The following is a 21,557-nucleotide window of genomic DNA, read 5'->3' on the forward strand; positions in this document are numbered from 1 at the left end:
AATGACCCCCGGAATCAGATAGACCTTAATGATGGTCCTTCTCATCACTGATGGTCACCCCGGCCCCTCACCTCCACCATTTTTTCCGCACAGATACGGGAAGCGCCAGACATTCCCCAGTCCGATGGCGTAGCCCACGCAGGACAGTAAGAAGTCGAATCTCCCTTTCCAGGTTTCCCGCTCCTCGGTGCTGTCCTTCTTCTTCTTGGTGTCCTTAGCCGGGGAGTGCGTTTCGATGGGGGCAGCCTGGCGCGCCTCGCACGGGGAGTTCAGCTCCACAGAGTCTCGGTCTATCTTGCCCATCCTAGAGCGGGTGAGCGGAGGTTAAGGTCTATCTCGTATCTATCACAGAAGAAATCTTACAGTGAAATAAGGGTTAATGAAGTCCTGGCACCGGATGGGCACAACGTACCTTGTGAAGCTGCTCTACCTGTATAATCAGCGCCGTCTCCCCCGGATCCAGGACACACAGTGAATGCCCGGGCACCGCCCTGCCCCCTCCCGTCGCCCCATCCCCAATCATCATTATCCCTCATATTGATTTGCTGTTAATGAGCATCGAGTCCGTGTCGGATACAATTAACCATCAATGTGTCTGACGCTCAGCTCTGATGAAGTGTCGCGGAAGGACAGAGATCTAAGAGCGGCCCGGACTGTCACCCGCCACAGGCACCCCCCCAGACTGCCCGGACCTTCCCTTATTCATCATATCTCTAGGTAAATAGAATTGGACATAATCATCTGTGTGATGCTTGTGACACAATCCTATCCTCTTTGCTAACATTTCTAAGTGACTCCCCCACATTCATTTTTGGTTGACTTAAGCGTGGGCGGTTTCCCGATCCTGCCTAGATTAAGCATGGGCGGTTTTCCGACCCTGCCTAGATTAAGCGTAGCGGTTTTCAGATCCTGCCTAGATTAAGCGTGAGTGGCTTCCCGATCCTGCCTAGATTAAGCGTGGCGGTTTTCCGATCCTGCCTAGATTAAGCGTGGGCGGTTTTCCGATCCTGCCTAGATTAAGCGTGGCGGTTTTCCGATCCTGCCTAGATTAAGCGTGGGCGGTTTTCCGATCCTGCCTAGATTAAGCGTGGCGGTTTTCCGATCCTGCCTAGATTAAGCGTGGGCGGTTTTCCGATCCTGCCTAGATTAAGCGTGGCGGTTTTCTGATCCTGCCTAGATTAAGCGTGGGCGGTTTTCCGATCCTGCCTAGATTAAGCGTGGCGGTTTTCCGATCCTGCCTAGATTAAGCGTGGCGGTTTTCCGATCCTGCCTAGATTAAGCGTGGGCAGTTTTCCGATCCTGTCTAGATTAAGCATGGGCTTTTTCTCCATCCTGCCTAGATTAAGCGTGGGCGGTTTCCCTATCCTGCCTAGATTAAGAGTGGGCGGTTTACTGATCCTGCCTAGATTAAGCGTGGCGGTTTTCCGATCCTGCCTAGATTAAGCGTGGGCGGTTTCCCGATCCTGCCTAGATTAAGCGTGGGCGGTTTCCCGATCCTGCCTAGATTAAGCGTGGGCGATTTCCCTATCCTGCCTAGATTAAGCGTGGGCGTTTTTCCGATCCTGCCTAGATTAAGCGTAGGCGGCTTCTCAATCCTTCTTTACTTTCCCTCTGTCTCTCCTGTCTCTGCTGTCGCTTACTTCATCCTTTGGACTTACTCACTGGTCCTCCTCAGCCACCCACACAGATGGACACACACTAGACCTCATCTTCACCCGACTCTGCTTCCTATCTAACCTCACAACCTCCCACCTACCCCTATCTGACCAACATCCACTCACGTTTTCATCCCTGTCCTCCTCACCTGTCACCCATGTCCAGCAACTAGCACACCCCCGCAGAAACCTTGCACATCTAGACACTCACACACTCTCTGACTCTGTTCTATCACTGACATCCGTATCCTCACTCCACGACACAGAAAGCGCCACTGCTTTCTACAATGCCACTCTCACATCAGCTATTGACTCGGTCGCCCCTCTTGTGCACGGCAGAGCGCGACGAGTCAATAGGCAACCCTGGCACAACAACCTCACTAAACAGCTTCGACAAGCGCCCAGGGTTGCGGAACAGCATTGGAAGAAAACACATTCGCAAGATGACTTCACTGCATTCAAACAACAACACGCACATTCAGATCAGCCCTCACCTCTGTTAAACAGGTCGACTTCACAACCCTCATATCTTCCTTATCCTGCAACCTCAAACAGCTATTCAACACTTTTAACGCTCTCCTCTGCCCTCCACTGCCCCCTCTGACCTCCATCATCTCTGCCAAGGAGTTTGCCACACACTTCAAAAACAAGATTGACCAAACAAGGCAAATCTTTACTGCCCAACCACCACAACCCCTTTGTTTCCCAGACCATTGCCCTTCCCCAATAACCTCCCTTTCCAACATCACGGAAGGAGACCTTACTCGTCTCATCTCCAAATCACACCTCAACACTTGTGCACTCGACCCCATCCCACCTCCTCCCCAACCTCACCCCCACACTCATCCCAGCCCTAACCCATCTCTTCAACCTATCACTAACTTCTGGTACCTTCCCCTCTGCCTTCAAACATGCCACAATCACGCCCATCCTCAAAAAGCCATCCCTCTACCCAACCGCCCTGTCCAGCTACCGCCCCATATCGCTGCTCCCATTTGCCTCCAAACTCCTCGAGCAACACATTCACGCTGAACTTTCCTCTCACTTCTCATCTAACTCTCACTTTGACAACCGACAATCTGGCTTCTGCCCCCACCATTCCCCCGAAACTGCCCTTACCAAAATCACCAATGACTTACAGCTAAAGCTAACAGACAATTCTCTGTACTCCTTCTTGACCTGTCCTCTGCCTTCGACACAGTTGACCACTGCCTGCTACTACAGATTCTCCCTTCTTTTGGCGTCAAAGACCTTGCCCTATCTTGGATTTCCTCATACCTCTCTAACCGCACATTTAGTGTCTCCCACACTCCCCCTCTCTCTCTGTTGGAGTCCCTCAAGGCTCTATCCTAGTACCCCTACTCTTCTCAATCAATACCCTTGGCCTGGGACAGCTGATAAAATCCTATGGCTTCCAGTACCATCTGTACGCTGATGACACTCAGATCTACCTCTCAGGCCCAGACGTCACCTCTCTGCTGTCCAGAATCCCAGCATGGCTAGCAGCCACATCCTCCTTCTCCTCCCACTACCTCAAGCTCAATGTGGACATAACTGAACTTATCATCTTTCCCCCATCTCGCGTATCTTCCCCACCTGATCTTTCTATCACAATAAATGACATCACACTTTACCCGGTACTGGCAATCCGCTGCCTCGGAGTAACCCTTGACTCTGCCCTGTCCTTCAAACCCCACATCCAAGCTCTCGCCACCTCCTGTCGCCTCCAGATCAAAAATATTTACAGAATCCGTCCCTTCCTCAGCCCTCAATCTACTAAACTGCTTGTGCATGCCCTCATCATCTCCCGCCTCGACTACTGCAACATCCTCCTCTGTGGCCTACCTGCTAACACTCTCACACCCCTCCAGTCCATCCTTAACTCTGCTGCACGACTGGTCCATCTCTCGCTTCGCTATTCCTGAGCTACCCCCCTTTGCAAATCCCTTCACTGGCTCCCAATTGGCCAGCATATCCAGTTAAAACTACTAACACTGACCTACAAAGCCATCCATAACCTTTCTCCTCCATACGTCTCTGAACTAATCCCCCGATATATTCCCTTACGTAATCTCCGGTCCTCCCATGACCTCCTTCTCTCCTCCACACTTATTTGATCCTCACCCAATTGCCTCCAAGATTTCTCCAGAATATTATTATTTATTATTATAGCGCCATTTATTCCATGGCGCTTTACATGTGAAAAAAGGGGTATACATAGCAAAAACACAATAATCTTAACAAAACGAATCAGCGACTGGTCCAGGGCTCACATTCTACAAGGGATGGGTGAGGATACAGTAGGTGAGGGTAGAGCTGGTCGTGCAGCAATGTCGTGGAGAGGTGGTCACTGCAAGTTGTAGGCTTGTCAGAAGAGGTGGGTCTTCAGGTTTCTTTTGAAGTTTTCCATGGTAGGCGAGAGTCTGATATGTTGGGGTAGAGAGTTCCAGAGTAGGGGGGAAGCACAGGAGAAATCTTATATGCGATTGTGGGAAGAGGAGATAAGAGGGGAGTAGAGCAGGAGATCTTGTGAGGATCGAAAGTTGCGTGAAGGCAAGTACCGGGAGACTAGGTCACAGATGTATGGAGGAGACAGGTTTTGGATGGCTTTGTATGCCGTGATTAGGGTTTTGACCTGGATTCTCTGGGCAATGGGGAGCCAGTGAAGGGATTGCCAGAGGGGAGAGGCCGGGGAAAGCGGGGGGACAGGTGGATTAGTCAGGCAGCAGCGTTTACGATAGATTGAAGGGGGGCGAGAGAAAGGGAGGCCACAGAGCAGGAGGTTGCAGTAGTCAAGGCGGGAGATGATGAAGGCGTGCACTAGTGTTTTTGCAGAGTCTATGCTGAGGAATGTGTGGATCCGGGAGATATTTTTGAGTTGCAGTTGGCAGGAAGTGGAAAGGGCTTGGATATATGGTTTGAAGGAGAGGTCAGAGTCCAGGGTTACTCCGAGGCAGCGAGCTTGCGGGACTGGCGAGAGTGGGCAGCCATTGACGTTGATGGATAGATCAGATGAGGGGGATTAATGAGAAGGTGGAAAGATGATGAATTCAGTTTTATCCATGTTAAGTTTTAGAAATCTGGCAGAGAAGAAGGATGAGATAGCGGAAAGACATTGTGGGATTTTGGTTAGTAGGGAGGAGATATAGGGTCCAGAGAGGTAGATCTGTGTGTCATCAGCATAGAGGTGATAATTAAAGCAGTGAGACTCTATGAGCTGTCCCAGGCCAAAGGTGTAGATGGCGAAGAGCAGAGGTCCTAGAACTGAACCTTGGGGGACACCGAAAGATAGGGGGCGAGATGAGGAGGTGGTGTGTGAGTGGGAGACACTGAATGTCCGGTCTGTTAGGTATGCGGAGAGCCAAGATAGGGCCAAGTCCATGATACCAAGAGATGAGAGGGTCTGTAGTAAAAGGGAATTGTCGACAGTGTCAAAGGCAGATGACAGGTCCAGGAGGAGGAGGACTGAGTAGTGTCGCTTGGATTTGGTGGTTAGTAGGTCATTGGTGACTTTGGTCAGGGCAGTTTCAGGCGAGTGATGTGGCCAGATTGTAAGCGGTTGAAGAGGGAACATGAGGAGAGGTGGGGGGACAGTTCAAGGTGGACATGTTGTTCCAGTAGTTTTGAGGCATAGGGGAGAAGTGATATGGGGTCAGAGAGGATGGGTCAAAGGAGGGCTTTTTGAGGATGGGTGTGATTGAGGCGTGTTTGAAACATGAGGGGAAGACACCAGTTGTTAGTGACAGGTTGAAGAGGTGGGTTAGGGTTGGGATGAAGACTGTGGTAAGGTTAGGGATGAGGTGGGACGGGATTGGATCAAGTTCGCAGGTGGTGAGGTGTGACTTGGAGAGTAAAGAAGAGACTTGGTCTTCTGTAATGGTGGAGAAGTGGGGTTTGGAGGAGGAAGGTTGAGTAGATATGAGGAGGGGCTGTGGGGACTTTAGGGAAAAGCTTTGTCTGATGGTGTCAATCTTCTGCTTGAAGAATGAGGCAAAGCCTTCGGCTGAGATAAGAGGAGAGGGAGGAGGCGCTGGGGGACGGAGGAGAGAACTGAAAGTGTTGAATAGCTGTTTAGGGTTGTGAGACAAGGAGGATATGAGAGATGAGAAGTAGGTTTGTTTTGCTGCAGTGAGCGTGGACTTGAAAATAGTGAGGGATTGTTTGAATGAAATGAAGTGCTCGATGGAGTGGGACCTTTTCCATCTCCGCTCAGCAACCCTAGAGGCCAGTCGCAGTTCTTTAGTAAGGTTGATGTGCCAGGGTTGCCTGTTGATTCTGCGAGCTTTGGTATGTGTGAGAGGGGCGACTGAGTCGAGAGCTGCGGCTGTTGTGGTGTTATATAAAGCAACATCTGCATCGTGTAAGGAATTTATGTCTGTAAGAGGGAGGAGGGATTCAGAGAATGAGTGTAGGTCGAGGTGTTTGAGGTTTCTGTGAGGGTATGCAAGTTTTTGGATGGGGCATTGTGGACCTGGGGAGGAGAGGGCAGAGAATGTAAGTAGGTTGTGGTCTGAGAGAGGGAGAAGAGTTAGAGAGGTTAGATAGGGAACAGAGGCGGGTGAAGATTAGGTCCAGTGTGTGGCCATCTTTATGAGTGGCTGCGGAAGACCATTGAGTAAGGCCGAAGGGCGAAGTGAGGGATAGGAGCTTAGAGACAGATGAGTGGGAAGTGTCGATGAGGATGTTGAAGTCACCCATTATGATAGTGGGAATGTCAGTTGAAAGGAAATGGAGTAGCCAGGTGGTGAAGTAGTCTAAGAAGGTGGTGGCTTGCCCTGGGGGTCGGTAAATGACGGCCAGTTGGAGGTTGGAGGGAGATTAGATACGCACACAGTGCACCTCAAAAGATGGGAGTGTAACGGAGGGGGGCAGTGGGATTTCGGCGAAGGCGCAGGTATCTGACAGGAGAAAACCTACGCCTCCACCATGTTTGCCATTGGGCAAATACAAAATACAACAAATAAAATTAAAAGGACCCGATCTGTCAGAAGAAAAACCTTAAGAAGTTGCTTCTGTTGCGACAGATGATGACATTTTGCAACCTCTCAGGGAAGAAGACAAAGTGAAGGAACCAAATAAAACATGCATTACACTAATCGTATCCAAAACTGAGTGGAAAAGGGTAGACCTCTGTACATTCCCCGAAGGTAGAAGTCCTCACTTCTATGGGGCCACAGTGTGGGAAAGGTGGAATCCGCCATAGGAAAGTGCGGCTAGGGAGGCTGTGTCAAAGGGGGTGAGCCAGGTTTAGGTGATGGCGAGGAAATAAAGTTTGTTAGTAATGAAAAGGTCTTGGATGTAGGAACGTTTGTTGCAGACGGAGCGCGCGTTCCATAGACCTCCTGTTAGTGCAATATCCCCCATCCTATGGAATTTTGTGCCTCAACACGTTCAATTATCCACCACATTTGGATCCTTCAGACTGAACCTGAAACCCATCCCTTCAAACAAGCTTACAGCCGGCCATGACCTTGCTTGCTGCCACCTCAACAACACCGGAGCTACTGCAACCCTCCAACCTACTGTCTCCACCCCATTCCTGCAGAATGTAAGCCCGCAAGGACAGGGTCCTCTTCCTTCTATGCCAGTCTATCATTGTTAGTTTGTTTACTGTGATACCTGTATTTGGTATCTAACCCCTTCTTATGTACAGCACCATGGAATCAATGGCTCTATATAAATAAATAATAATATAATTAAGCGTGGGCAGTTTCCCGATCCTTCCTAGATAAAGTGTGGGTGGTTTCCCGATCCTGCCTAGATTAAGAGTGGGCGGTTGCCCAATCCTTCCTAAATTAAGAGTGGGAGGTTTCCCAATCCTTCCTAGATAAAGTGTGGGTGGTTTCCCGGTCCTTCCTAGATTAAGAGTGGGCGGTTTCCCGATCCTGCCTAGATTAAGAGTGGGCGGTTTCCCGATCCTTCCTAGATTAAGTGTATGCAGTTTCCTGATCCTACCTAGATTAAGCGTGGGCGGTTTCCCAATCCTTCCTAGATTAAGAGTGAACGGTTTCCCGATCCTTCCTAGATTAAGCATGGGTGGTTTCCCCATCCTGCCTAGATAAAGTGTGGGTGGTTTCCCGATCCTATCTAGATTAAGTGTGGACGCTTTTCCGATCCTACCTAGATTAAGCGTGGGCGGTTTCCCGATCCTTCCTAGATTAGGAGTGAACGGTTTCCCAATCCTACCTAGATTAAGCGTGGGTGGTTTCCCAATCCTTCCTAGATTAAGCATGGGTGGTTTCCCCATCCTGCCTAGATTAAGAGTGGGCGGTTTCCCGATCCTTCCTAGATTAAGAGTGGGTGGTTTCCCCATCCTTCCTAGATTAAGCGTGGGTGGAGTCTGCTGATCGGGAGGTGTGGCTTTTTCAGAAATGAAACTTCCGGTCTACTTTTTGGTAGAATCATTCACGCTTTTGAGGAGACCTATAGAAAGTTTGTACTTTACGGCTTTTTACCAATGTAACTGTCTAATTTAATACTGTAATATTAGGCGCTGTCACTAGATGTCGCTGTTGTATCAGGAGATATATATATATATATATATATATATATATATATATATATATATATATATATATAAGGGCTGCATCCAGGAGGTGATTTCAGTGTGTGGCTGAAGCCGCATGGCAGGTGGAGATCCCTTGTCATTGAGCAGAGAAAATAACTAACCACAGATGGGTGTTTGAGATCCATACTGGGGACCCATCTCCACCAACCATTTCTCACAAACCCCTTTTAGTTGCTGGATTATTCTGCAGATCCCAATCTCGTTTTTTTCCATCGGCAGCTCTCCTAGGGCCATGTTTTACCTTCTGAAGCACCTTCTTCAACGCCTCCTCCTTCCTCCGTGCCCTATTCCACGCTCTGCACCTTCATGCGCCCCTTCTTCCTCCCCGGTCGCTTCTCTCCCCTTCCCGGATTTCTGCCCTTTTCCCGAGAATGTCACTAATTGTGTAGACATCTTCGTCTTCCTTCAGTAAAACACCTATGGCCGAAAGCTGTTTTATTCCAAAGCCGATCAGTGCTCAGCGATCCTCGGAGTAACGAGAGGCGACATCACCTGTCTCATATCTTTAGACCTCCCCTATAACGAGTCCAGATCCAGGCCGCGTCATAATGGAGCATCATCCACCACAATTAGAGGGTTCACTCAGAAGGACAAAGAGATTAGAAAGCTGCAGCCGATCGCCTTCTTCCTCTTGTGCGGCTATAGTTCTCTGTTATCAGCCATTTCAGACTAGTTGCAAGACAAATGAAGACAATCTATTGTCCCCTGCTCTCAGCCACCGTCAAAAATGATGGATCCACCCATAATTGTTGTATGTAATGGGGTTAGTGGCCCTTTAAGAGTTGCACTTTGGGTTTTCCAGACCCCCGGTTCTCACCGTACAGGGGTCTTTTACTTCCCGCTGTAGCCCGATCCTGACACCAGCACCAGCTCCTCAGTCCTCGATGCCACAGATGTCACATTACATTACGTCTGCACCAGTAAAAGTCTTTAAAAATATTCTGGTTTCTTATCGTGCAGGAAAAACCTGCGAAGCGAGAGAAGTAGAGCTGATCGCGGGGATTAACCTGCGCTGCACCGCACTCCATTACTGCCCCCCACGCCAATAACTGCCTGTCTGATGGGTCAGCTGCTACTTGGTTACTGCTATACTTTATTATTTATTTATGTAGCAGAACCAGGGAGTATGGAAGAAGTATATCTATAGGGGGCACACAGCCATCCGGAGGGGGCGCCTCCACTTTATAAGGGAAAAGCTGTATACTGATTAGTGGGCTCATACAGGTTTTGCATTGAGCCTTCGAAGATTAACCTGACTCTCCTAAACTGATTCTAAATGAAACAAAATTAGCTGAATAATTGTTATGATAATCCCCTGCATAGATATAAGGTTACATAATAAGATTCTGTCTGCAGCCACCACTAGGGGGAGCTCCCTGTATACAGAGATACATGATAAGATCCTGGCTGCAGCCACCACTAGAGGGAGCTTCCTGTATACAGAGATACATGATAAGATCCTGGCTGCAGCCACCACTAGAGGGAGCTCCCTGTATACAGAGATACATGATAAGATCCTGTCTGCAGCCACCACTAGGGGGAGCTCCCTGTATACAGAGATACATGATAAGATTCTGTCTGCTGCCACCACTAGGGGGAGCTCCCTGTATACAGAGATACAGAATAAGATTATGTCTGCAGCCACCACAAGGGGGAGCTCCCTGTATACAGAGATACATGATAAGATCCTGTCTGCAGTCACCACTAGGGGGAGCTCCCTGTATACAGAGATACATGATAAGATTCTGTATGCAGCCACCACTAGGGGGAGCTCCCTGTATACAGAGATACATGATAAGATCCTGGCTGCAGCCACCACTAGAGGGAGCTCCCTGTGTACAGTGATACATGATAAGATCCTGGCTGCAGCCACCACTAGAGGGAGCTCCCTGTATACAGAGATACCTGATAAGATCCTGGCTGCAGCCACCACTAGGGGGAGCTCCCTGTATATAGAGATACATGATAAGATTGTGTCTGCAGCCACCACTAGGGGGAGCTCCCTGTATACAGAGATACATGATAAGATTCTGTCTGCAGCCACCACTAAGGGGAGCTCCCTGTATACAGAGATACATGATAAGATTCTGTCTGCAGCCACCAATAGGTGGAGCTCTCTGTATACAGAGATACATGATAAGATTGTGTCTGCAGCCACCACTAGGGGGAGCTCCCTGTATACAGAGATACATGATAAGATTCTGTCTGCAGTCACCACTAGAGGGAGCTCCCTGTATACAGAGATACATGATAAGATTCTGTCTGCAGCCACCACTAGGGGGAGCTCCCTGTATACAGAGATACATGATAAGATTGTGTCTGCAGCCACCACTAGGGGGGCGCTCCCTGTATACAGAGATACATGATAAGATCCTGTCTGCAGCCACCACTAGGGGGAGCTCCCTGTATACAGAGATACATAAGATTCTGTCTGCAGCCACCACTAGGGGGAGCTCCCTGTATACAGAGATACATGATAAGATCCTGTCTGCAGCCACCACTAGGGGGAGCTCCCTGTATACAGAGATACATGATAAGATTGTGTCTGCAGCCACCACTAGGGGGAGCTCCCTGTATCCAGAGATACATGATAAGATTTTGTCTGCAGCCACCACTAGGGGGAGCTCCCTGTATACAGAGATACATAATAAGATTCTGTCTGCAGCCACCACTAGGGGGAGCTCCCTGTATACAGAGATACATAATAAGATTCTGTCTGCAGCCACCACTAGGGGGAACTCCCTGTATACAGAGATACATGATAAGATCCTGTCTGCAGCCACTACTAGGGGGAGCTCCCTGTATACAGAGATACATAAGATTCTGTCTGCAGCCACCACTAGGGGGAGCTCCCTGTATACAGAGATACATGATAAGATTCTGTGTGCAGCCATCACTAGGGGGAGCTCCCTGTATACAGAGATACATGATAAGATCCTGTCTGCAGCCACCACTAGGGGGAGCTCCCTGTATACAGAGATACATGATAAGATCCTGTCTGCAGCCACCACTAGGGGGAGCTCCCTGTATACAGAGATACATGATAAGATCCTGTATGCAGCCACCACTAGGGGGAGCTCCCTGTATACAGAGATACATGATAAGATCCTGTCTGCAGCCACCACTAGGGGGAGCTCCCTGTATACAGAGATACATGATAAGATCCTGTCTGCAGCCACCACTAGGGGGAGCTCCCTGTATACAGAGATACATGATAAGATCCTGTATGCAGCCACCACTAGGGGGAGCTCCCTGTATCCAGAGATACATGATAAGATTCTGTCTGCAGCCACCACTAGGGGGAGCTCCCTGTATCCAGAGATACATGATAAGATTCTGTCTGCAGCCACCACTAGGGGGAGCTCCCTGTATCCAGAGATACATGATAAGATCCTGTCTGCAGCCACCACTAGGGGGAGCTCCCTGTATACAGAGATACATGATAAGATTGTGTCTGCAGCCACCACTAGGGGGAGCTCCCTGTATACAGAGATACATGATAAGATCCTGTCTGCAGCCACCACTAGAGGGAGCTCCCTATATACAGAGATACATGATAAGATCCTGTCTGCAGCCACCACTAGGGGGAGCTCCCTGTATACAGAGATACATGATAAGATCCTGTCTGCAGTCACCACTAGGGGGAGCTCCCTATATACAGAGATACATGATAAGATTCTGTCTGCAGCCACCACTAGGGGGAGCTCCCTGTATACAGAGATACATGATAAGATCCTGTCTGCAGCCACCACTAGGGGGAGCTCCCTGTATACAGAGATACATGATAAGATCCTGTCTGCAGTCACCACTAGGGGGAGCTCCCTATATACAGAGATACATGATAAGATTCTGTCTGCAGCCACCACTAGGGGGAGCTCCCTGTATACAGAGATAAATGATAAGATCCTGTCTGCAGCCACCACTAGGGGGAGCTCCCTGTATATAGAGATACATGATCAGAGCCTGTCTGCAGCCACCACTAGGGGGAGCTCCCTGTATACAGAGATACATGATAAGATCCTGTCTGCAGCCACCACTAGGGGGAGCTCCCTGTGTACAGAGATACAGGATAAGGTGAAATATTGACAGGAAATATAACTCTCGCCAGATAGTGTCAGTCTGCAGTGCAGCTCTGGCATTTTATTCGTGAAGTTCAGGATGAGCAGATTTTAAGGAGAAGCATTCTCCTCTTCGGTAGCGGATGCGGCACACACGGTTTGGCGATAAGTGACGGGTGCGGCAGCTGGAGTCCAATCAGACATGACGGAGACAGTTACATGCCCGGGTGCCCGGGGCCGGTGCTGCAGGCGGTCGCTCCGATGGGAAGGAACGTGACTGGAAACACAGGGGCCGCTGACGCTTCTTTACAAGTGGAAAATGTCTGAGTGCGGCGGGCGGCGGCGCTGCCAACACGTGACGTGGACGCAGCTATTTTTACTCTGCTCTGAGCCAAATAACTCGTGAAATGGGGAGGAAATCAGACTGTAGTGTGCAGCGCACGGGGGGGAAGGGGCGCCGGGGGACAAGCGCTCACATCAGTGACCCTCGCTGTGCGGCCGCAGAACGCTGCAGTCTATCTACAAGCCACGACAGATCTAGGGCTGAACGAAAACTTCTGCAACCTTCAAGATGTCCGCTTGCTGTCAGTGAATCCACACATTTGTACGACGCATCGTCCGCTCGAGGCTGCGGGGTTTAGTATGTAGGGTAGACTGGATACATTGGTAATAAACCCTCAGCAAATTGGGACATAAACTTTCTGTCCCTGCTGCAGAGTTTTTCACAGCTTTTTCCCCCGGCTTCTTCTCTTCCCATTGCATACACTGCCACCTAATGGTCGGGACAAGAAATTACACCCATTTAGAAGGACGATAAACTAGAAGATATTGTTCTCATAGGTTTCCACAGTATCATTAAACTACAAGTTGATATATAAATTTCCGCTGCCGATGTTTTTGGCTGCGCAGATGCAGAAGACGCAGAAGAGATGGACTTTACTTTTAGCAAATTTCTTACTGTTCAACTGTGACATCTAATGGACAAAAGTGGTATTGCAAAAAAATATATATATATTTTTTCTTTGGCAAAAGGCACATATTATTTTATTCCCACCATTTACCCTTCTGAAAATCAGGGTATTACAGTATTTTATCATCTCCTTCCTTTGAGGGATCTGGGTTACAGTTCAGTGATGATACTTTCTGAGATTGATGTAGACACTGGGAAAACTGGGTAGCAGTTCAGTTATACTTTTTGAGATTATTGCAGACAATGGGAAAGCTGGGTCACAGTTCAGTGATGATACTTTCTAACATTGCTTCTGACAATGGGAAAGCTGGATTACAGTTCAGTGATGATACTTTCTGAGATTGCTGCTGACAATGTGATAGCTGGGTCACAGTTCAGTGATGATACTTTCTGAGATTGCTGCTGACAATGGGAAAGCTGGGTCACAGTTCAGTGATGATACTTTCTGAGATTGCTGCTGACAATGGGAAAGCTGGGTCACAGTTCAGTGATGATACGTTCTGAGATTGCTGCTGACAATGTGATAGCTGGGTCACAGTTCAGTGATGATACTTTCTGAGATTGCTGCTGACAATGGGAAAGCTGGGTCACAGTTCAGTGATGATACTTTCTGAGATTTCTGCTGACAATGTGATAGCTGGGTCACAGTTCAGTGATGATACTTTCTGAGATTGCTGCTGACAATGGGAAAGCTGGGTCACAGTTCAGTGATGATACTTTCTGAGATTGCTGCTGACAATGTGATAGCTGGTCACAGTTCTCTGATGATACTTTCTGAGATTGCTGCTGACAGTGTAATAGCTGGGTTGCAGTTCAGTGATGATACTTTTTGAGATTGCTGCTGACACTGGGAAAGCTGGGTTGCAGTTCAGTGATGATACTTATTGAGATTGCTGCTGCTGACACTGGGAAAGCTGGGTCGCAGTTCAGTGATAATACTTTTTGAGATAGCTGCTGACAATGGGAAAGCTGGGTCACAGTTCAATAATGATACTGAGATTGCTGCTGACACTGGGAAAGCTGGGTCGCATTTTGAGATAGCTGCTGACAATGGGAAAGCTGGGTCACAGTTCAGTGATGATACTTTCTGAGACTGCTGCTGACAATGGGAAAGTTGGGTCACAGTTCACTAATGATACTCAGATTGCTGCTGACAATGGGAAAGCTGGGTCACAGTTCAGTGATGATACTTTCTGAGACTGCTGCTGACAATGGGAAAGCTGGGTCACAGTTCACTAATGATACTCAGATTGCTGCTGACAATGGGAAAGCTGGGTCACAGTTCACTGATGATACTTTCTGAGATTGCTGCTGACAATGGGAAAGCTGGGTCACAGTTCAGTGATGATACTTTCTGAGACTGCTGCTGACAATGGGAAAGCTGGGTCACAGTTCACTAATGATACTGAGATTGCTGCTGACAATGTGATAGCTGGGTCACAGTTCACTGATGATACTTTCTGAGATTGCTGCTGACAATGGGAAAGCTGGGTTGCAATGATGATGCCTTTTTTAACTTCACATGTCCCTGTCGGTCTGCAGCGTGTTTATTTAGCGATTGTTCTGTCATTCCATTCCTCCATCTACTATTATTATGAGATTTCTATTTTCAGGCTTTTTATCTCTCTTTGATCACAGTTAGAAAAGAATAACATTTTAAGTGTAATTTTAAGTAGTACTGCTAAAATAAGAAATAAAACAGCAAAAAATTCTGAAAAATATTTTCTTAAGGGGAACCTGACAGCTGATAGACGTCGACTGGACTGCATGTATCAGACTGGTCTGCTGTCAGGTTCTCTTTAAATATTCACTTTAAGAAAATCAGGGCTGGCATTCTTCATTTCCTTTACCATTGTCCTCATCAACTCTTCATCATCCAGTTCTTGAAGGTGCCCCGGTATTTTCAGTGTCTAGCACATATCTGCCAACTTTTCTGAAACATCCGAGGGCTCCCAAAATAGTTCCAAAATCTCCCACGTGGCAGCAAAACCTCCTGGAAATCAGCACCTCACCACTAGGGTGCATCAAAGCAAACATTCAAAGGGCATGATAGAGGAGCGGAGGGGGTGTGATAAAGGTGAGTCCTGAAAGGGGTGCGGCTGTGCAAAAAAAAAAAAATTACAATGGCATAGAGTTTCTTATAGGAAGAGACTCCAGGAAAGAAAGTTATGGTCTAGTATCTTCAAGTATGCTCAAGTCATGAGGTATGGTGTAGATATCAGATATGGTTCTAGTCATCGAGTATGGTCACGTCACCAGGTATGGTCTAGTCATCAGGTATGGTCTAGTCACTAGGTATGGTCAAATCATCGGGTATGGTCAAATCATCGGGTATGGTCAAATCATCGGGTATGGTCTAGTCACCGGGTATGCTCAAATCATCAGGAATGGTCAAGCCATCAGGAATGGTCAAGCCATCAGGAATGGTCAAGCCATCAGGAATGGTCTAGTCACCGGGTATGGTCTAGTCACTAGGTATGGTCAAATCATCGGGTATGGTCAAATCATCGGGTATGGTCAGATAATCGGGTATGATCTAGTCACCAGGTATGCTCAAATCATCAGGAATGGTCAAGCCATCAGGAATGGTCTAGTCACCGGGTATGGTCTAGTCACTGGGTATGGTCTACTATCAGGTATGGTCAAGTCATCAGATATGGTGTAGATATAAGGTATGGTTTAGTCATCAGATATGGTCATGTCATCAGATGTGGTCTAGATATCAAGTATAGTCAAGTCACCAGGTATGGTCTAGTCATCAGGTATGGTCCAGTCATCAGATAAGGTCTAGTCATCACATATTTTCTAGTCACTAGGTATGGTCAAATTATCAGGCATGGTCTAGTCGCCAGGTATGGTCTAGCCATCAGGTATGGTCTAGTAACAAGGTATTTTCTAGTCATCAGGCATGGTCTAGTCATCAGGTAAGGTCTAGTCACTAAGTATGGTCTAGTCATCAGGTATGATCTAGTCATCTGGTATGCTCTAGTCATCAGGTATGGTCTAGTCATCAGGTATGGTCTAGTCATCGGGTATGGTGAAGCCACCAGGTATGGTCAAGTCATCAGGTATGGTCAAGTCATCAGGTACGGTCAAGTCATCAGATATGGTGTACATATCAGGTATAGTCTTGTATCCAGGTATGGTCAAGTCACCAGGCATGGTCTAGTAATCCCATATTTTCTAGTCACCAGGTATGGTCAAATTATCAGGTATGGTCAAGTCACCAGGTATGGTCAAATTATCAGTTATGGTCTAGTCACTAGGTATGGTGAAGTCATCAGGTATGGCCAAGTCACCAGTTATGGTCTAGTCATCCGATATTTTCTAGTCATCAGGTATGGTCTAGTGATCAAGTATGGTCAAGTCACCAGCTATGGTCTAGTCATCAGGTATGGTCACCTCACCAGGTATGACTAGGTATGGTCACCTCATGAGGTTTGGTCTAGTTATCAGGCATGGTCTAGTCATCAGGTACGGTCAAGTCATCCGATATTGTCTAGTCGTCAGGTATGGTCTAGTCGTCAGGTATGGTCATGTCGTCAGGTATGGTCATGTCGTCAGGTATGGTCATGTCATAAGGTATGGTCTAGTCATCAGCTATGTTCTAGTCATCAGCTATGTTCTAGTCATCAGGTATGTTCTAGTCATCAGGTATGTTCTAGCCATCAAATATGGTCTAGTCATCAGCTATGTTCTAGTCATCAAGTATGGTCATGTCATCAAGTATGGTCATGTCATCGGGTATGATCATGTCATCAGGTATGGTCTAGTCATCAGCTATATTCTAGTCATCAGGTATGGTCTAGTCATCAAGTATGGTCTAGTCATCAAGTATGGTCTAGTCATCAAGTATGGTCTAGTCATCAAGTATGGTCATGGCATCGGGTATGATCATGTCATCAGGTATGGTATAGTCATCAGATTTGGTCTAGTCATCAGGTATGCCTTTAGTTGGAAGCACATTCTATGACAAATCACGATACACTATTCATTTCACCAACTCAAACTTAAAGGTGCAGCTGCCCTTTAAGTTACTTTTAAAGAGACTAATCCAGACAAGACTATTGGGCATGGCTTGTCAAAGGGAAATAAAAGAAAACACCTATGAGAGAATCCCTTTATGATGCTCCACCCTCACAAAGGTGGAGGGTTCCTTTAAGGCATCGCTGGCTATATACCAATATGCATTGTGAGCGCTCACACAATCGCTGCCTCCACACCACACACGTCACAATGAAGAGACTGATACAACACTATTTTATTTTACAGTCTTCAGTCCACTGAGATGCAGAAATTCGCCTTTTGTGCACTGTAAATTACATGGTCTTTTCCCCCTTCCCCCATCTGTCAATCAAAACCACAACTTCCCTTCCGAGCGTATACATGTTGGCTGACAGTATACACTTACGTGATGTATTCTGGGAAGTGATTATGAGCCGGAGAGCACTGCTATGCTGCTGACTTGGCTGATCCATGATTGAGGTCATGCTGTGACTTCCTGCTGGGAGAGGGGGAGAGGGAGCTGCCTTATTTACAAAAAACATGGCGGCTGCAGAGATTTTTTTCAGGATTTCACTCTGTGACTTACCAGCCACATATAAAGAAAAGTCTAATTTTTTTTTTCTGTGATTATAATCCCTTTACTACACCTATAAAGCTGCATGATCCTCATTGCAACACTATCTCTATGTCCATGTTATCGCGGACGCTGGTGCCTGCGGTCGGGGCCTGTCCTGTTCAATCCCTTCATAGGTTTTAGCAGACTAGTGTCATCTACATATGACTTCACGCTTTAGATAATGTTTCCGAGGATAGACGGAAACCAGAAGGCTTTTTATCTAAGGTCTCTAAGTCTCTAGGGTGTTGCCGAATGCAGCATCTAAGTCTCTAGGCTGGAATGTACATCGCCCCCTGATGGCGGAGATCTGTAACAGCAATCCATCATTTGCTGGTGGAAAACAGGTCAGTGTGAGACATATGGGGGAGAAGAACTTACATTGGAGGGGAGTGGGCTGGAGATTTAACTTTAGGGTGGGACATAAGAGAGGAAACGGGTTGTCAGTGGGGTATTAAATGACCGTTTTGGACTGCTTGCGTCTCAGACGCCCTCGTAAGGGGTGAGGTGGTGGTGGAGAAGGAAACTCCTTCACTGTACAAGTCCCTGTAACAAGTATCGTAGCTGCATCAGAACCGCGTCTCCTTATCTGGTGAGATGAGACCATCCTTAGCTTCTACCGCCAACGCTCCACTTTTCCGGGGGTTGCCAAATTCTGAGAGATATTTCTTAGGCTGTGGAAGGTCAAGATGCGGCGTGACAAGCTGCTTCAGCCTCTGGGAGGTGAAAAAAAATATTATAAGACAATTCTGGAAAAATATAAGTAAATGTTTGGTCGATCTGATTGGATGGCTAAACCCGTTCGGACTTTTACCTGGGTGAATGGACCTTTTGTCCTCAGCGTTATGTAGGCAGCGTACACTGGTATGCAGATCATGGAGGAGATGGCCATCAGCCAGCCGACGGCGTAACCCCAGGGCGGATACACATAACGGTTATTGTACTTCAGGGGCGTGTACTTGATGAGGGAGAAAAGGAACGTCCCCTGAGGAAGAGTAACCATATGAAAAGCCCGAAGACACAAGACAATGCAGTCTGAAGACCCAAAATAAGAGGTAGAAATTATAGTAGACTATATACACCCACAATGGCTCAGTGCAACTCACCATGCACACGGCAGGGGTGAGAACCAACCAACAAAACTTTACCAGCGGCCACGGGCGGTAGCCAATCATGTCTTCTATATTGTCATAGAAGCGGTCAGCACCTGAAAGGGAATGGGAATCAGGGTGAACCTTTACACCATCCGACATCGTGAAACCTTGTCTTGTCTTCTCCCCAAACTCACCATAAACCCAGCCGACGCAGACCACTTCAAAGATGGCAACGCAGAGCAAGCAAGTCCCACTGGCAGCATAATAATCGAATAGCTGGAAGACGTACATGCCACCCTATGAAGAAGAAGAGAAAGCGCAGACTGGTCCATTAAACGGAAAACCAACATTAAAACTGGAAAGTCGGTTGTCATCTGGGTATTCCAGTAGGAAAGTAACGGATGAGTCTACCCCCTTTGTCCCGTCATACCTCAGTTAAAAGGATGAGACCCAGAAGATAGCAGATGATGGCGATGGCCAATATGAGGAATTCTCGGCGGTACTTCTTCCGAAACACTTCAGGGAACAAGTCCACAATGGCGGTGACCAGACTCTCCACACAGACGAACTTGGACAGAAACAGAGAAATTACTCACGGTTTTCCACTGTCAAAAATAACAAACAATACATTTTCCAAAAATAATATACGGCTCAAAAAAAGTCTCCGGCGTTTGTTTTTTAACCAATACCTGGCTGTCGAGCCCCAAGAAGATGAGCATGAGGAAAAAGAGACAAGACCAAAGAGGGGACACCGGCATCATGGTCACTGCTTTTGGGTAGGCAATAAATGCTAGACCGGGACCTGCAATAAAAAGAACATCTCAAGACCCTGAAATGAAGATGGAACAAACGATTCCTACAATTCACATTGAACATCATTTTTTTGTTCATCCTACCCCTAGAGCATCACAATCGTCATCTGTGACAATTCGACTTTTGAGGACTTCATGGTCAACATGACGTCAACTTTCTTTTAGATCAAGGTTTAGAATGAAAGTTCTTCTACAACACGTCTACAATGAAAGATGTTTTTTCCACCATGTCTACAATCAAGGTTCTTCTAAATGAGATCTAAAATCAGGGTTATGATTGTTATTATTGTTTATTTTAAAGCACCCTTAATTCCAGGGTAGAAAAATAATAACTAAACACAGCTCAGAAAGGGACAAAAGTATAAGTGCAGAGAAGACCTTGCCCACGAGGACTAGAAGAGGTCTAAAATCAGGTTCTTCTAAAAGAAGTCTACAAACAAGGACTGCAATCACGGTTATATTGGATGAGGTCTACAGATTCGTCTAAAAGAGGTTACAATCAGTCTTCCAGTACAAGAGATCTATAATAAAGAGTAGACTAAAAAATGTCAACAATCAAGATCCTTCCACAAGAAGTTTAAAAATATTCTACATCTTGTCTACAATCAAGATTATATTAGAAGAAGTTTACAATGCAAGAGGTCTATATTCCAGGTTCTTTGATTGTAGATCTAAATTCAAGGTTCCACATCAAGAGGTCTAAAATCAAGGATCCTCTACAAGAAGTTTACAATGAAGCCTCATCTAGAGGTCTACCATCAAGATTAGATTTTAAGAGGTCTATGATCAAGCATCTTCCACAAGGAGTAAACATTCCAAGTTCTCCTACAAGAGGTCTAAAATCAAGTTTCTACTCCAAAAGATCACCCCTACAAGAGACCTACAATCATAAATCTTCTCCAAGAGGTCTAAAATTAAGGTTTATAACAAAAAGTCTTCAACCAGGTTTCTCCTACAAGGTTCATTTCCAAGATACCTACGATAAGAATTCTTCCACAAGAGGTCTACAATCAAAGTTTTTCTATATGACATCTATCTTCATGAACCTTTTACAAAAGATCTGCAATCATGATTCTTCTATTAAAGGCCTACGACCCTGTTCTTCTTCAAGAGGCTTACAAGCACGTACTTCTACAAGATGTCTACTACAATCAGAATTATTCTAAAGGAAGTCTACAATCAAAGTTTTTCTACCAGAATTCTACAATTAAAGTGTATCTAATGGAGGCCTATAGTCAAAGTCCTTCTATATGAAGTCTACAATCAAGGTTCTCCTACAAGAAGGCTACGATCAAGAACCCTCTACAAGACTCCTGCAATCAAGGTTCTTCTATAAGCGCTCTACAATCAAGTTTCTTCTACAAGAGGCCTACAATTAAGGTTCTATTACAGGAGGTCAACAATCAGAAGACAGAAAATTCTGAGGTGGATCTCCTGTCCCCATGGGCCCCACAAGAGCTGCGTGGCCTGACTTGTGACTGCCGTCATTTCTTCATAGTGAGTTAGGTCTCATATGGTCTTTTCAGTCATTTATCTAGTGTCATGGAAATATCAAAAATCTTCCTTCTCCCCTGTCATAGATATTAAGAAAATATTAAGAAAGTGTCGCTCTCCCCAAGCCCCTCTTTATCCCCCTTCCCCTTTAGTATTTGTCAAAAGAGAAGAGCTAACACTTTGGCCAGTGGCGTCTAGGCAAATTAACACACAGAGGAGAAATAGCTTGTAGACATATGCTAGCACAAAAGGAGCTACGAAACCCATTTAGCATGCGAGTGTGTTTTC

At 46.8% G+C, this 21,557-nt stretch overlaps 2 protein-coding genes across 2 annotated transcripts in view; both read right to left on the minus strand.

Moving 5' to 3' along the window:
• The window catches only part of LOC141164768 (sodium- and chloride-dependent GABA transporter 1-like), an 88,044-nt gene extending 87,741 nt beyond the window's left edge, over window positions 1-303 (minus strand). Inside the window, exon 1 of the mRNA XM_073650307.1 lies at window positions 72-303. Within this exon, the coding sequence (XP_073506408.1) occupies window positions 72-303 (232 nt within the window). The remainder of the gene's footprint in view (window positions 1-71) is intronic.
• Window positions 304-17,495: 17,192 nt separating this feature from the next.
• SLC6A12 (solute carrier family 6 member 12) overlaps window positions 17,496-21,557 on the minus strand; it is a 28,530-nt gene continuing 24,468 nt past the window's right edge. Inside the window, exons 10-15 of the mRNA XM_073650306.1 lie at window positions 19,653-19,765; window positions 19,394-19,531; window positions 19,158-19,260; window positions 18,976-19,076; window positions 18,684-18,854; window positions 17,496-18,585 (exon numbers count right to left, since the gene is read on the minus strand). Coding sequence (XP_073506407.1) covers window positions 18,439-18,585; window positions 18,684-18,854; window positions 18,976-19,076; window positions 19,158-19,260; window positions 19,394-19,531; window positions 19,653-19,765 — 773 coding nt within the window. The 3' untranslated portion in view covers window positions 17,496-18,438. The remainder of the gene's footprint in view (window positions 18,586-18,683; window positions 18,855-18,975; window positions 19,077-19,157; window positions 19,261-19,393; window positions 19,532-19,652; window positions 19,766-21,557) is intronic.

This window comes from Phyllobates terribilis, unplaced genomic scaffold (genome assembly GCF_046119375.1).
Source record: "Phyllobates terribilis strain yellow unplaced genomic scaffold, ASM4611937v1 Scaffold_10__3_contigs__length_209671492, whole genome shotgun sequence".
NCBI classification, from domain to species: Eukaryota; Metazoa; Chordata; class Amphibia; order Anura; family Dendrobatidae; genus Phyllobates; species Phyllobates terribilis.